Raw genomic sequence first — 17,019 nt, forward strand, 5'->3', positions numbered from 1 at the left:
TTCTACTGCTGGTGTATTTGTGAACATCTGCCTTCAGGTCCTGAACTGTGATGACTCTTTCCCTTTAGGAACATGAATTAGTGGCATTCTCAGCTGAACCCTTCCTTACTGTCAAAAGCTTTGACAGTCATAAGAAGCTGACATGCTTCACTGACATTGACTCAATGTCCATCTGCTTCTCAGACAAAAGCTGAGAGAAGTTAAAGGCTCTTTTTCATTTTCTTCATTCTATTCTTTTTCTTCAAAATGTAAAGCTCCTTTCCAGGACCAAATAGAATCCTCCCCTCTTTCTGAACACTTTCGTTGTCCCGATTAGCAGGTTCTAGATCCTTGATTTTCTGGGTTTTTGGTTATACTCTAGTCAAATTCCTGAGACCCACCAAGTGATAATATTGACAGCAGTTGTATAATCACTGAGATTCCTCAGTGTTTTAGAATTTAAACTTCAGACTGCCTGTCTTATAGATGACATTTTCTCCAAGTACCATTGCTCTGTCCTTTAGAAAAATACAGTTCTTAATGAAAATGTGAAGAAAAAGAAAAAAAAACAATCCAAGGATAATGAAACAGAAAGCTGACATGGAAGGAAAAGTCAGGAATTTCAGAGGAAGTTTGGAACAGATGAGTTGTTCTAATATTTCATGTACTAGGTGTTCCCTCTTTGTACAGAAACCGTACAGAATATTCTAGATCCAGAGAATTTCTAACAAAAGGATCAGTACAAAGTGGTTTGTTGTACTTTTTCATTTTTTACCATTTTTACCCTTTACACTTGGTGTGCACATGCTCTAAGTGCCAAAAGCGTTCTCCCTCCCAAAATTGTTAAACTACAAAACCACAAAATTTGAATTATGTCAGGTTTTATGCAGCAATGATTTAATAATAAACCTTAGAAAATTTGGAAAAAATATTTATATAAGTACATGACAGATTAAAATGTAAGACCTGAAGTTCCTGCCACCCCCCCTTTCTCTCTGTCAGTTCTTTTGAGTGTATATGTGGCTGGGCTTGTGTGTGTGCATGTGCATGTATGTGTTTCTGTTTGCAGGTGTGTGTACGTGCATGTGTGAGACAGAGACAGAGAGAGGCAGAGAAATATAGAGAGACAGAGACAGATAGAGACAGATAGAGAGAAAGACAGAGACAGAGAGATGCTCATGCCTTCAATATTCAAAGGATCCCCCAAATCTAAACATAATGTTTTTCTCTCGTGCCATGGGACAAATGAACATTTTAACAAGATGGGAATTTTACAGGCAGTAATTGTCCTACTCCATTGAAACATCACAGAAAAAATAGAAGCTGTCTCCTACTCTTCCCACTTTCATGTACCCACACATACACATCCATTGTAAGCAAAGCAGTATGGAGAACCTGACAAACTTCCACCCTTTAGACTCCCTTTGGTGAAGAATTGCATGAGCAGTTCAAGGATGAAATAATACAAGTCCTATGTGGTATCCTTTAGACAACAGATTTCCGTGCTTCACAATTAATTTTACAAGGTGAACACCATTTTGATACCAATGGCAAAGAACTGTCATAGTAATTTTCTGAGTCAAACCTGAGATGAAAATACAGGAAAACAAGAGGGAATGTGGGTGCTTCAAGAGGCTTTACATTTCTAATGACTTCTTAGCCATGGGATTTTGTGACCATTTACCCTTCTATTTGTCTTGTCTGATTTTAACGCATGTACATCTTCATCACGTCATAGTTTCTCAATTTGTATGTGTATCAGCCCTGTTGTGTTTCCGAATGTAAGAAGCTCTTTCTTTCGGGTCATCTCTCACTTCTGGTTCTTACAATCTTTTCACCTGTTCCTTAACCTTGAAGAAATCTGTTTGATAAAGACATTCCATTAAGATTTAATGTTCCAAAGACCCTGAACCTCTACATGATGGACAACATGGGTTTCAGTGTTCATTCATCTATTGTTAGGAGTTTCCCTGTCAAGAATTGAGTGATGCACTTATCTATGAGTATAGCAATATCATTAGGTGTAATTTTATTGTCTGAACATTTAGCAAAGTAACTATGGTAACATTTCTGTTGGAGCCCATATGGACTGTCTAACTCTCAGGTTCTTGTTTACATTTGTGTTGGATATGGGTTTCATATTAGGGTTTTGTCCTGAAATCTGATCAAAATGTGATTACTTACTTCCCCAATATTTGTGTAACTACTGCACTAAAGGTTATATATTGCATACAGGTCTGAATTGCAGATCTCAAGGTTGTATATGGGTGGGACTTAATATGAAATTTTTGGGTGAAGTCGTATTATAATAATTTCCAACTCTATGGAAAATGTTGACTCCAAGCTTTATTACTACATGTTGAATGACATAAATGTGCAATATCTTCATCTATCAGACTTTTTGGAAGTTATCCAGCAGCATTAACAATAGCCTATGATGTTTGAAAGCAAAGTCTCTGGGACACACTTTGATCAAGAAATCAAAAGAATTGTGACTTATTCTATGTACTGGAAGTTTTATTTTAGAGCATAAGCAGTATAGTTGAAACATTGTCTCCACATTACATGGTATGACTATTTAAATTCCATTTATATCTTATGTGTTTTAGAAAACTTTTATAGTAGGGAATTCCATATGGCTTTTTCTTTTACTATTAATTACTTTATTTATTTGCATCCAAAACTTTGCCTTGCCTCCCAGTTCCTCCTCGCAGGGTTCTTCCCTTCATCATACATCTGCTTTACCTCTCATAGGGTGATACCATGGTAACCCCTATATAACTCTATAAGATTAGGTTCATCCTCTCCCACTGTTTGTACCCTGGCAAGACTTCCTGTGGACAAATAAGGAGAGAAACCCCCACAAAGCCTTCTACCAAAAATGTGTCCTCCCTAAAAGATGTTCAAGGACAAAGATAGAGAAGAGACCAAGGGAATGGCCAACCAATGAATGTGCCAAATTGAGACTCACTTCATGGGCAAGAGCTAATCCCTGACACTATTAATAGTACTCTGTTATGCTTTCAGGTAGGAACATAGCATTAACTGTCCTCTGAGAGACTCCACCCAGCCTCTAATAGAAAAAGATGCAAATTTTCACATCCAAAGAATAGATGGAGCTCAAAAAATCCTAAGGAAGAGTTGTGAGAAGCATTGAGTGTCTCTAAGAGGACAGGGACTCCACAGAAAGACTGACAGAAACCTGGACCTTTGGGACTCGTAGGGACTGAACCATCAACAAAAGATCAAGCATGGACTGGACCTATGTACCAGGACACATGTAGTAAATGAGCAACTTTGTCTTCATGCTGGTCCCAAACGTCTGGGGCAGGGGCAATCCATGAGCTTGTTGCCTACCTGCTTGTGGCTCCTGAGACCCAAATAGACTACCTTATCCAGCCTCAGTAGGAGAGGATGCACTTATTACCACATCATCTTGTTGAGAAGTGTGGGGGATATGTGAAGGGGTGGATCTTAGTGGGCTTCCCCTTCTCAAGAAAGAAGGGGTATGTGGAATGGGGAAGGGCTTGTGTGAGGAGGTTACTTGTAGAAGAGAAAGGACTGATTTGGGTTGTAAGGTGAATAAAAATATTTAATATATACTATGCTAATTTATAATAGACAGAATAGAGCATATTAGACCTCATTCAAAACTTCATTCATCCTTCATTAACACTCATTCAATGTCTGAGGAAAACCATGACATTTATCTTTTGGATATTTGCTTATTTTTCTTAATATGATACCTTTAACATAATACTTAATAATTCTTTGATAGTATCATACTGTACATTTTTATATTAATCACCTCACCCACTATCTCTTCTACTGCCTCTGTCCACTGTCACACCCTAACTGCTAAAGCACCTTGAAGTTCCCTCCAGCTGTCTATAAGCCAAGATTGTAATTCTCAAGGTGTCATGGTAATGTGCCATACCCAGCAGTGTGATTAACCTGCCAGGGTCCCCTAATTAAAGAAAACTGACTCTCTTTCTGCCAGTAGCTATCAAACGCAAATTGCAAATGGAATAATGTATCACTTATTCCTCATCAGAGAAGTTTCCTCATGTATACTTAATTAACACAGAGATCTCCATTGGTCAATGCACAGAGAATTACAATCTTGGGAGTCCTTGGGCATAGGGAATTATTTTAAGGCTAAATATGTTTAAAAATACAATAATATTTCATTCTCCCCTAAGGACTCTGCCCTTTCCAGCCTCAGGTTCTCAGCTTCATTAACAGTGCCAATAGCAGATATTGGTTCCATTTCATTGACCAAGCCTTTAGATATAATCAGAAAGTAGTCAGTTACACTATTGGACCAGTGTACATGTCTTATTTGGCTAGTCGGTGTAGATTGTAGGTTTCACACATGAATGAGAGATATAATTATAACAATGCCCTGAGGGATTTTTGTCTTGATTTGTCAATTATGAGAATAATAGCATTTGGAATATCCCCTAGAGTTTATGTCCTGTCTAGCTATAGATGCACTTAGTTTCATGGAGAAGAATCGTAAATCCAAACAGAAATTGGATGGTTTCTCCTATGCATTTGTGCTACATTCTTCCTGGTGGTTGGTCATACATTTTCAATACAATCATTGTTGTAGCTTTTTTTTTTTTTTTTTTTTTTTTTTTTTTGTCATTAGTTAAGACTTTTTTTTTTTTTTTCTTTTTTTTTTTTTTTTTTTTTTTTTTTTTTTTTTTTTTATTAACTTGAGTATTTCTTATATACATTTCGATTGTTATTCCCTTTCCCGGTTTCCGGGCAAACATCCCCCTCCCCCCTCCCCTTCCTTATGGGTGTTCCCCTCCCAACCCTCCCCCCATTGCCGCCCTCCCCCCATAGACTAGTTCACTGTGGGTTCAGTCTTAGCAGGACCCAGGGCTTCCCCTTCCACTGGTGCTCTTACTAGGATATTCATTGCTACCTATGGGGTCAGAGTCCAGGGTCAGTCCATGTATAGTCTTTAGGTAGTGGCTTAGTCCCTGGAAGCTCTGGTTGCTTGGCATTGTTGTACTTTTGGGGTCTCGAGCCCCTTCAAGCTCTTCCAGTTCTTTCTCTGATTCCTTCAATAGGGGACCTACTCTCAGTTCAGTGGTTTGCTGCTGGCATTCGCCTCTATATTTGCTGTATTCTGGCTGTGTCTCTCAGGAGCGATCTACATCCGGCTCCTGTCGGTCTGCACTTCTTTGCTTCATCCATCTTGTCTAATTGGGTGGCTGTATATGTATGGGCCACATGTGGGGCAGGCTCTGAATGGGTGTTCCTTCAGTCTCTGTTTTAATCTTTGCCTCTCCCTTCCCTGCCAAGGGTATTCTTTTTCCTCATTTAAAGAAGGAGTGAAGCATTCACATTTTGATCATCCGTCTTGAGTTTCGTTTGTTCTAGGGATCTAGGGTAATTCAAGCATTTGGGCTAATAGCCACTTATCAATGAGTGCATACCATGTATGTCTTTCTGTGATTGGGTTAGCTCACTCAGGATGATATTTTCCAGTTCCAACCATTTGCCTACGAATTTCATAAACTCGTTGTTTTTGAAAGCTGAGTAATATTCCATTGTGTAGATGTACCACATTTTCTGTATCCATTCCTCTGTTGAAGGGCATCTGGGTTCTTTCCATTTTCTGGCTATTATAAATAAGGCTGCGATGAACATAGTGGAGCACGTGTCTCTTTTATATGTTGAGGCATATTTTGGGTATATGCCCAAGAGAGGTATAGCTGGATCCTCAGGCAGTTCAATGTCCAATTTTCTGAGGAACCTCCAGACTGATTTCCAGAATGGTTTTACCAGTCTGCAATCCCACCAACAATGGAGGAGTGTTCCCCTTTCTCCACATCCTCGCCAGCATCTGCTGTCACCTGAGTTTTTGATCTTAGCCAATCGCACTGGTGTGAGGTGAAATCTCAGGGTTGTTTTGATTTGCATTTCCCTTATGACTAAAGATGTTGAACATTTCTTTAGGTGTTTCTCAGCCATTCGGCATTCCTCAGCTGTGAATTCTTTGTTTAGCTCTGAACCCCATTTTTTAATAGGGTTATTTGTTTCCCTGCGGTCTAACTTCTTGAGTTCTTTGTATATTTTGGAAATAAGGCCTCTATCTGTTGTAGGATTGGTAAAGATCTTTTCCCAATCTGTTGGTTGCCGTTTTGTCCTAACCACAGTGTCCTTTGCCTTACAGAAGCTTTGCAGTTTTATGAGATCCCATTTGTCGATTCTTGATCTTAGAGCATAAGCCATTGGTGTTTTGTTCAGGAAATTTTTTCCAGTGCCCATGTGTTCCAGATGCTTCCCTAGTTTTTCTTCTATTAGTTTGAGTGTGTCTGGTTTGATGTGGAGGTCCTTGATCCACTTGGACTTAAGCTTTGTACAGGGTGATAAGGATGGATCGATCTGCATTCTTCTACATGTTGCCCTCCAGTTGAACCAGCACCATTTGCTGAAAATACTATCTTTTTTCCATTGGATGGTTTTGGCTCCTTTGTCAAAAATCAAGTGACCATAGGTGTGTGGGTTCATTTCTGGGTCTTCAATTCTATTCCATTGGTCTATCTGTCTGTCTCTGTACCAATACCATGCAGTTTTTATCACTATTGCTCTGTAATACTGCTTGAGTTCAGGGATAGTGATTCCCCCTGAAGTCCTTTTATTGTTGAGGATAGCTTTAGCTATCCTAGGTTTTTTGTTATTCCAGATGAATTTGCAAATTGTTCTGTCTAACTCTTTGAAGAATTGGATTGGTATTTTGATGGGGATTGCATTGAATCTGTAGATTGCTTTTGGTAAAATGGCCATTTTTACCATATTAATCCTGCCAATCCATGAGCATGGGAGATCTTTCCATCTTCTGAGGTCTTCTTCAATTTCTTTCCTCAGTGTCTTGAAGTTCTTATTGTACAGATCTTTTACTTGCTTGGTTAAAGTCACACCGAGGTACTTTATATTATTTGGGTCTATTATGAAGGGTGTCATTTCCCTAATTTCTTTCTCGGCTTGTTTCTCTTTTGTATAGAGGAAGGCAACTGATTTATTTGAGTTAATTTTATACCCAGCCACTTTGCTGAAGTTGTTTATCAGCTTTAGTAGTTCTCTGGTGGAACTTTTGGGATCACTTAAATATACTATCATGTCATCTGCAAATAGTGATATTTTGACCTCTTCTTTTCCGATCTGTATCCCTTTGATCTCCTTTTGTTGTCTGATTGCTCTGGCTAGAACTTCAAGAACTATATTGAATAAGTAGGGAGAGAGTGGGCAGCCTTGTCTAGTCCCTGATTTTAGTGGGATTGCTTCAAGTTTCTCTCCATTTAGTTTAATGTTAGCAACTGGTTTGCTGTATATGGCTTTTACTATGTTTAGGTATGGGCCTTGAATTCCTATTCTTTCCAGGACTTTTATCATGAAGGGGTGTTGAATTTTGTCAAATGCTTTCTCAGCATCTAATGAAATGATCATGTGGTTCTGTTCTTTCAGTTTGTTTATATAATGGATCACGTTGATGGTTTTCCGTATATTAAACCATCCCTGCATGCCTGGGATGAAGCCTACTTGATCATGGTGGATGATTGTTTTGATGTGCTCTTGAATTCGGTTTGCCAGAATTTTATTGAGTATTTTTGCGTCGATATTCATAAGGGAAATTGGTCTGAAGTTCTCTTTCTTTGTTGTGTCTTTGTGTGGTTTAGGTATAAGAGTAATTGTGGCTTCATAGAAGGAATTCGGTAGGGCTCCATCTGTTTCAATTTTGTGGAATAGTTTGGATAATATTGGTATGAGGTCTTCTATGAAGGTTTGATAGAATTCTGCACTAAACCCGTCTGGACCTGGGCTCTTTTTGGTTGGGAGACCTTTAATGACTGCTTCTATTTCCTTAGGAGTTATGGGGTTGTTTAACTGGTTTATCTGTTCCTGATTTAACTTCGATACCTGGTATCTGTCTAGGAAATTGTCCATTTCCTGAAGATTTTCAAATTTTGTTGAATATAGGTTTTTATAGTAAGATCTGATGATTTTTTGAATTTCCTCCGAATCTGTAGTTATGTCTCCCTTTTCATTTCTGATTTTGTTAATTTGGACACACTCTCTGTGTCCTCTCGTTAGTCTGGCTAAGGGTTTATCTATCTTGTTGATTTTCTCAAAGAACCAACTTTTGGTTCTGTTGATTCTTTCTATGGTCCTTTTTGTTTCTACTTGGTTGATTTCAGCTCTGAGTTTGATTATTTCCTGCCTTCTACTCCTCCTGGGTGTATTTGCTTCTTTTTGTTCTAGAGCTTTTAGGTGTGCTGTCAAGCTGCTGACATATGCTCTTTCCTGTTTCTTTCTGCAGGCACTCAGCGCTATGAGTTTTCCTCTTAGCACAGCTTTCATTGTGTCCCATAAGTTTGAGTATGTTGTGTCTTCATTTTCATTAAATTCTAAAAAGTTTTTAATTTCTTTCTTTATTTCTTCCTTGACCAGGTTATCATTGAGTAGAGCATTGTTCAATTTCCACGTATATGTGGGCATTCTTCCCTTATTGTTATTGAAGACCAGTTTTAGGCCGTGGTGGTCCGATAGCACGCATGGGATTATTTCTATCTTTCTGTACCTGTTGAGGCCCGTTTTTTGACCAATTATATGGTCAATTTTGGATAAAGTACCATGAGGAGCTGAGAAGAAGGTATATCCTTTTGCTTTAGGATAGAATGTTCTATAAATATCCGTTAAGTCCATTTGGCTCATGACTTCTCTTAGTCTGTAGACATCACTGTTTAATTTCTGTTTCCATGATCTGTCCATTGATGAGAGTGGGGTGTTGAAATCTCCCACTATTATTGTGTGAGGTGCAATGTGTGTTTTGAGCTTTAGTAAGGTTTCTTTTACATATGTAGGTGCCCTTGTATTTGGGGCATAGATATTTAGGATTGAGAGTTCATCTTGGTTGATTTTTCCTTTGATGAATATGAAGTGTCCTTCCTTATCTTTTTTGATGACTTTTAGTTGGAAATTGATTTTATTTGATATTAGAATGGCTACTCCAGCTTGCTTCTTCTGACCATTTGCTTGGAAAGTTGTTTTCCAGCCTTTCACTCTGAGGTAGTGTCTGTCTTTGTCTCTGAGGTGTGTTTCCTGTAGGCAGCAGAATGCAGGGTCCTCGTTGCGTATCCAGTTTGTTAATCTATGTCTTTTTATTGGGGAGTTGAGGCCATTGATATTGAGAGATATTAAGGAATAGTGATTATTGCTTCCCGTTATATTCATATTTGATGTGAGGTTATGTTTGTGTGCTTTCATTCTCTTTGTTTTGTTGCCAAGACGATTAGTTTCTTGCTTCTTCTAGGGTATAGCTTGCCTCCTTATGTTGGGCTTTACCATTTATTATCCTTTGTAGTGCTGGATTTGTAGAAAGATATTGTGTAAATTTGGTTTTGTCATGGAATATCTTGGTTTCTCCATCAATGTTAATTGAGAGTTTTGCTGGATACAGTAATCTGGGCTGGCATTTGTGTTCTCTTAGGGTCTGTATAACATCAGTCCAGGATCTTCTGGCCTTCATAGTTTCTGGCGAGAAGTCTGGTGTGATTCTGATAGATCTCCCTTTATATGTTACTTGACCTTTTTCCCTTACTGCTTTTAATATTCTTTCTTTATTTTGTGCGTTTGGTGTTTTGACAATTATGTGACGGGAGGTGTTTCTTTTCTGGTCCAATCTATTTGGAGTTCTGTAGGCTTCCTGTATGTCTATGGGTATCTCTTTTTTTAGGTTAGGGAAGTTTTCTTCTATGATTTTGTTGAAGATATTTACTGGTCCTTTGAGCTGGGAGTCTTCACTCTCTTCTATACCTATTATCCTTAGGTTTGATCTTCTCATTGAGTCCTGGATTTCCTGTATGTTTTGGACCAGTAGCTTTTTCCGCTTTACATTATCTTTGACAGTTGAGTCAATGATTTCTATGGAATCTTCTGCTCCTGAGATTCTCTCTTCCATCTCTTGTATTCTGTTGGTGAAGCTTGTATCTACAGCTCCTTGTCTCTTCTTTTGGTTTTCTATATCCAGGGTTGTTTCCATGTGTTCTTTCTTGATTGCTTCTATTTCCATTTTTAATTCCTTCAACTGTTTGATTGTGTTTTCCTGGAATTCTTTCAGGGATTTTTGCGATTCCTCTCTGTAGGCTGTTACTTGTTTATTAATGTTTTCCTGTGCTTCCCTAAGTGTGTTCAGGTCTTTCCTGAAGTCCTCCAGCATCATGATCAAATATGATTTTGAAACTAGATCTTGCTTTTCTGGTGTGTTTGGATATTCCATGTTTGTTTTGGTGGGAGAATTGGGCTCCGATGATGGCATGTAGTCTTGGTTTCTGTTGCTTGGGTTCCTGCGCTTGCCTCTCGCCATCAGATTATCTCTAGTGTTACTTTGTTCTGCTATTTCTGACAGTGGCTAGACTGTCCTATAAGCCTGTGTGTCAGGAGTGCTGTAGACCTGTTTTCCTCTCTTTCAGTCAGTTATGGGGACAGAGTGTTCTGCTTTCGGGCGTGTAGTTTTTCCTCTCTACAGGTCTTCAGCTGTTCCTGTGGGCCTGTGTCTTGAGTTCACCAGGCAGCTTTCTTGCAGCAGAAAATTTGGCCTTACCTGTGGTCCCGAGGCTCAGGTTTGCTCGTGGGGTGCTGTCCAGGGGCTCTCTGCAGTGGCAGCAACCAGGAAGACCTGTGCCGCCGTTTCCGGGAGCTTCAGTGCACCAGGGTTCCAGATGGTCTTTGGCTTTTTCCTCTGGCGTCCGAGATGTGTGTGTAGAGAGCAGTCTCTTCTGGTTTCCCAGGCTTGTCTGCCTCTCTGAAGGTTCAGCTCTCCCTCCCACGGGATTTGGGTGCAGAGAACTGTTTATCCGGTCTGTTTCCTTCTGGTTCTGGTGGTGTCTTAGGCACAGGGGTCCTGCCGCTCCTGGGCCCTCCCCCACGGGAGCCCAGAGGCCTTATACAGTTTCCTCTTGGGCCAGGGATGTAGGCAGGGGTGAGCAGTGTTGGTGGTCTCTTCCGCTCTGCAGCCTCAGGAGTGCCCACCTGACCAGGCGGTTGGGTCTCTCTCTCACCGGGTCTGGGAACAGAGAGCTGCTGCGGGCCGGGATCCGCGGGTGTGGGACTTCCGGTAAACACAGAACGTGCCCGGTTCTAGAGAAATTCTGCTTCCGTGTGTCCCAAGCTCACCAGGCAGCTTTCTTGCAGCAGAAAATTTGGTCTTACCTGTGGTCTCGAGGCTCAAGTTCGCTCGTGGGGTGCTGCCCAGGGGCTCTCTGCAGCGGCAGCAACCAGGAAGACCTGTGCCGCCCCTTCCGGGAGCTTCAGTGCACCAGGGTTCCAGATGGTCTTTGGCTTTTTCCTCTGGCGTCCGAGATGTGTGTGCAGGGAGCAGTCTCTTCTGGTTTCCCAGGCCTGTCTGCCTCTCTGAAGGTTTAGCTCTCCCTCCCACGGGATTTGGGTGCAGAGAACTGTTTATCCGGTCTGTTTCCTTCAGGGTCCGGCGGTGTCTCCGGCAGGGGTCCTGCCGCTCCTGGGCCCTCCCCCACGGGAGCCCAGAGGCCTTATACAGTTTTCTCTTGTGCCAGGGATGTGGGCAGGGGTGAGCAGTGTTGGTGGTCTCTTCCGCTCTGCAGCCTCAGGAGTGCCCACCTGACCAGGCGGTTGGGTCTCTCTCTCACCGGGTCTGGGAGCAGAGAGCTGCTGCGGGCCGGGATCCGCGGGTGTGGGACTTCCGGTAAACACAGAACGTGCCCGGTTCTAGAGAAATTCTGCTTCCGTGTGTCCCAAGCTCACCAGGCAGCTTTCTTGCAGCAGAAAATTTGGTCTTACCTGTGGTCCCGAGGCTCAAGTTCGCTCGTGGGGTGCTGCCCAGGGGCTCTCTGCAGCGGCAGCAACCAGGAAGACCTGTTGTAGCTTTCATGATCTATTCCTTTGTGATAACTGGTGATTATTTCTCTCCTTCAGCAGAGTACATAGCATCTTCCAGTATCATAGGGGTAGCCATAAGAGATAAAGTATCCAAGTGAGGGTTTCCTAGATTTCTCCATATTCTCAACTTAACCATGTTATAACTAGACAAGTAGGTTTTTACCAAAAATTTCTAGAAAGTTTAGTGCAATGATAGATGGCAGTTACTAAAGATCCTGCAATTATATTCATATGGATTCACAGGAATGTTCTATTTCTCGAGCCTTGAAGGCTCATGCATAAAGAAAGTGTGTTGTGTTCCCTTGTTCCTGGCAGCTGTTTCTTCATGGAGATTATGTGGAAAAAACTCAATTTTAGAGCCTCAGTCTGGATAACGACTCGGGATGCTATGACTCAACTTTTAAGGATACAACAAGATTGTCAAGACAAGATTATAGGCAATAATTAAGACCATCTATGAGACCCCACTGGTTAACTAAAAAGAGGTATTATTAATTCTGAGGTTTATGTTTCCCAGTATATAGTGTCTTATTGTAGTAGTATACCCCCTCTCTAGTTTACTTGTAAGATAATTGTATTGAAATATTTTATATAAGAACACATATAACCTTGCATAGTAGTAGACTTTCTTTTTTTTTTTCCGGAGCTGAGGACCGAACACAGGACCTTGTGCTTACTAGGCAAGCGCTCTACCACTGAGCTAAATCCCCAACCCCTTAGTAGTAGACTTTGTACATCACCTTTTTCCAGACCTTTAATGTTGATCATCCCTCTGCTTATGTCCTGATGTGCTCTGCTTTCATATCTCCTACCACAATCTAAACCTTCATTTTTCAGTTTTACCATTTTTACCCTTTATACCGTTCTGAATGGGCTACATTCAGAAGAATGTGGGTGTACCTGACTCTGACTCATGGACAATTGAGTTAGCATGAGTCTACTAGCATCTCAATGCAATAGATAATTGTGTAATTGTCATGACAAAAGTTGGTCATTTTCCTAGGATGGTCCTTCAAGTGTTATATGCAAATATGGAGAGTAGTATGTCTCCTACTAGTCTAGACAGGTGGTATATGTAGAGTCTTTATGAGCCTTCTACTGCTGGTGTATTTGTCAACATCTGCCCTCAGGTTCTGAACTGTGATGACTCTTTCCCTTTAGGAACATGAATTAGTGGCATTCTCAGCTGAACCCTTCCTTACTGTCAAAAGCTTTGACAGTCATAAGAAGCTGACATGCTTCACTGACATTGACTCAATGTCCATCTGCTTCTCAGACAAAAGCTGAGAGAAGTTAAAGGCCCTTTTTCATTTTCTTCATTCTATTCTTTTACTTCAAAATATAAAGCACCTTTCCAGGACTAAATAGAATGCTCCCCTCTTTCTGAACACTTTTGTTGTCCCAATTAGCAGGTCTAGATCCTTGATTTTCTGGGTTTTTGGTTATACTCTAGCTAAATTCCTGAGACCCACCAAGTGATAATATTGACAGCAGTTGTATAATCACTGAGATTACTCAGTGTTTTAGAATTTAAACTTCAGACTGCCTGTCTTATAGATGATATTTTCTCCAAGTACCATTTCTCTGTCCTTTAGGCAAATACATGTCTTAATGGAAATGTGAAGAAAAAGAAAAAATCTAAGGGTAACAAATAGAAAGCTGACATGGAAGAAAAGTCACGAAGTTCTGAAGAAGTTTGGAATTGATGAGTTGTTCTAATATTTCATGTACAAAATGTTCCCTCTTTGTAGAGAAATTTACATAATATTCTAGATCCAGAGAATTCCTAACAAAAGGAGAAGTACAAAATGTTTGTTGTACTCTGGTGTGCACATTCTCTAAGTGCCAAGACCCTTCTCCCTCCCAAAAGGGATAAACTACAAAACCCCAAAATTTGAATTATGTCAGGTTTTATGCAGCATTGATTTAATAATAAACCTTTGAATATTAGGAAACAATATTTATATAAGTACATGACAGGTTATAATGTAAGACCTGAGGTTCCTACCTCTCCCCTTTCTCTCTGTCGGTTTTCTTTGAGTGTATATGTGCCTGGGCTTGTGTGTGTGCATGAGCATGTTTGTGTTTCTGTTTGCAGGTGTGTGTATATGCATGTATGAGACAGAAACAGATAGAGAGAGGCAGAGAAAGACAGAGAGACAGAGACAGACAGAGAGAAAGACAGAGACAGAGAGATGCTCATGCCTTCAATATTCAAAGGATCCATGTACTATACCTTTTGGAAGTTCTCAGATAAAATTTAATTGCTGTAACACAAGGAATCCGCAAATGGTTGATCTATGAATGACTGTGAATTTTCATGCTAAGCAAGAACTGTTTAGGATATGTACAATTTTATTTCCTTTACTGTCATGTAAGCAGTCCTGTGGTCATTTTCAGGTGTGAATCCAAATATACATTCCAAATATGTCGTTTAATATGGCAGTTCTGAAGAGGGCCAAGTCCATAAGCCTCCTGTCTGGAGGACATAAATGTATACCTGATCTGTCTCAGGGAACAGAATTGTCAAAGGTGATGCTGAAATCATGACTATGGTCCCCTTTAATTCCCATCATTAAGCCCATAGGCAAGTTAAACCTAAAAGACAAAAATGTAAATAGGCCAATGTACAATAGAATACCAATGAGTGGAAATAGAACAAAAGGACACAAGTTAAAGAAAATAATATTGTCTTTACTCAAGAAAGACAACTTAGGCATCTAGTGAGGTCACACTGAATCTGAAGGACATGAGGGATACTGAGTCACAGCACTCAACAAGGGGGATGTTCAGGGACAGGATATTTCTATTCTGTAGAGCCCCAGGCAAGCCAGTAATGCACGAATTTGCATTTTGTTGGGAAATTCTTGGACCTGCCTCTATCTGGCATTTGCACTTCCATTGGGATGGATAGCCAATGGTATAAAAAGATCCTTGGCTGCTTGACTGCAGACACCTGGTATTCAAGTTCTGGACTACTTTGGAGGTCCTGGTGAGTGTCATTCCTTGATTTGGTCTGTCGTTATGGTCTTCTGTGCACTGTCGTCAGTTTTGAGGAAATAAGTGTTGTGTGTAAGGTTTTTGTTCTGAGATGGATAGTACACACCTTCCTAGCAGTCTGAACTTTAGCAATGGATCTAATAGTCCACTGTGACAAGTGGTTTTTCCTTTCATTTGGCCGGTAGTTGAACATAGTACATTTTTCCTTCCCAAGCATCTTTTGGTGTGTTTGAAATGTCATATACCTTATGCATGTAACAGAACCTGAGACTTTACTGAACTGTCCTTCACTGTACAAACCCAGAAAACCTGTTGGTGTGATACAGATACTGAGGGGGACAGGAATTGGTTTTGAGATTCCTCAGGGCACCAGTGGGTGACTGCCTGTTTTGAAAGTGTTTCTTTGTATAAACAGAATTTCTTGTTTCATTGGAACAAAATACTTTCTCCTGAAAAAAGGAATGATCCAAAGGAGCATTTTCCAAGGCTACATGCAACCAATTACTGACAAAGGAAAAAGCCAAGGGCTCGTAAAACAAAAGTTGAGAAATCATGTTTATTCCCAGAGAGAGAAATGAACTTGATGTTCAAGTGTCCATTAATCTTCTTGGTGGGGATCACCTCTGAACACTTTCATGTAATTTCTTTCAGGTCCTGAGCCTTCAGCATAATGTCTTACCAACAGCAGCAGTGCAAGCAGCCCTGCCAACCTCCTCCTGTGTGCCAACCTCCAAAGTGCCCAGAGCCTTGTCCTCCTCCAAAGTGCCCTGAGCCTTGTCCTCCTCCAAAGTGTCCTGAGCCTTGTTTTGAGCCATGCCCCCCTCCCTCACACCAGCAGAAATGCCCTCCTGTGCAACCTCCTCCACCTTGCCAGCAGAAGTGCCCACCCAAGAGCAAGTGAAGACCTCAATATTCATCAAGACCCAAAGGAGAGAAGGAACTCCATCCCATGTACCTCCATAGCCACACCTACGTCTTCTGTTCAAAGTCAGTCAGCTATGCAGAAGAATTTGCTACATGTATCACCTCTCTCTACATGCCAGTGATGATCTCTCATTGGAGAAGCATTTACCTGAGATGATAATCCTGCTGTTGCAAAGGGGCTGCTGAGAATTGTCCTTCTTCCATGGTTCAGTAGGACATTTTTCAACTCTCTCTGTCACCTGGGCAGGGTACTTATCACTGTTGTTTTATTTCCTGAATAAAGAATTATCTTGTTGAAGGCATTTTTTTTGTTTATTTTCTGCCTGATCCAGCATGGCTGCATATGACACAGTTCTTGGCCCTGAAGCTGATCTTCTGTCTTTATTATTTTGCTCTTAATCTTTCTTTCTTCCCAGGAAATATAGTAATGAGATACTCAGAGCAAATCAGGTCATAAGAAATAAAACAGATGTAGTTCTCAGGAATGAGGTATGGAGGTGGTATGAGGCTATGGAGGACAAGGACCAGTCCTTTTGCTAGGTCTTTAGAGCCACGGGAAAGGATCTAGACAATATAACCACAGAGGCCATAAAAGCCTACATGGTCCTTTGTAGAAGTAATTCATTGTCAGACTTGGCCTTGAATTTGGAATCATTAGGAGACACAGGTACCCTCTGGTCCAATGACTACTATTTTAATTAGTCAGGATGAACTTGTGGCCATCAAGGATAGAAAGATAAAATGGTCTGAGGAAGAAAAGGTATGGATAGAAAAACTCATATATATATATATGATTTAGAAATAAATAATATAGGAAGAGTACATGAAGCTTTGGAATTGCTAAGATGAGGAAACAAAAATTAGAAAATTAGAAGATGATATCGATGTATAGAAAAATTAGTACTTTGTGTTTTTGTGTTTTGGGGGGTTTTGGTTTTTTTATTTTTTTCCATCTTTATTAAATTTGTTATTTCTTATTTACATTTCAAATGTTATTCCCTTTCCAGGTTTCTGAGCCAACATCCCCCTAATCGCTCCCTCTCCCCTTCTCTATGGGTGTTCCCCTCCCAATCCTACCACCATTACTGCCCTCTCTCCAGGAATCCCAAGGACTTCCCCTTCCACTGGTGCCTTACTAGGCTATTCATTGCTACCTATGAGGTTGGAGCCCAGGGTCAGTCC

General features: G+C 40.6%; 1 protein-coding gene across 1 annotated transcript; it reads left to right on the plus strand.

Moving 5' to 3' along the window:
- Positions 1-15,583: 15,583 nt before the first annotated feature.
- Positions 15,584-15,814, plus strand: Sprr2f (small proline rich protein 2F). Its single transcript, NM_001408912.1, has one exon. The coding sequence runs from the start codon at positions 15,584-15,586 to the stop codon at positions 15,812-15,814; it is 231 nt and encodes a 76-aa protein (NP_001395841.1).
- The last annotated feature ends 1,205 nt before the right edge of the window (positions 15,815-17,019 follow it).

The sequence above is a fragment of the Rattus norvegicus genome, chromosome 2 (assembly GCF_036323735.1).
Source record: "Rattus norvegicus strain BN/NHsdMcwi chromosome 2, GRCr8, whole genome shotgun sequence".
Classification (NCBI taxonomy): Eukaryota; Metazoa; Chordata; class Mammalia; order Rodentia; family Muridae; genus Rattus; species Rattus norvegicus.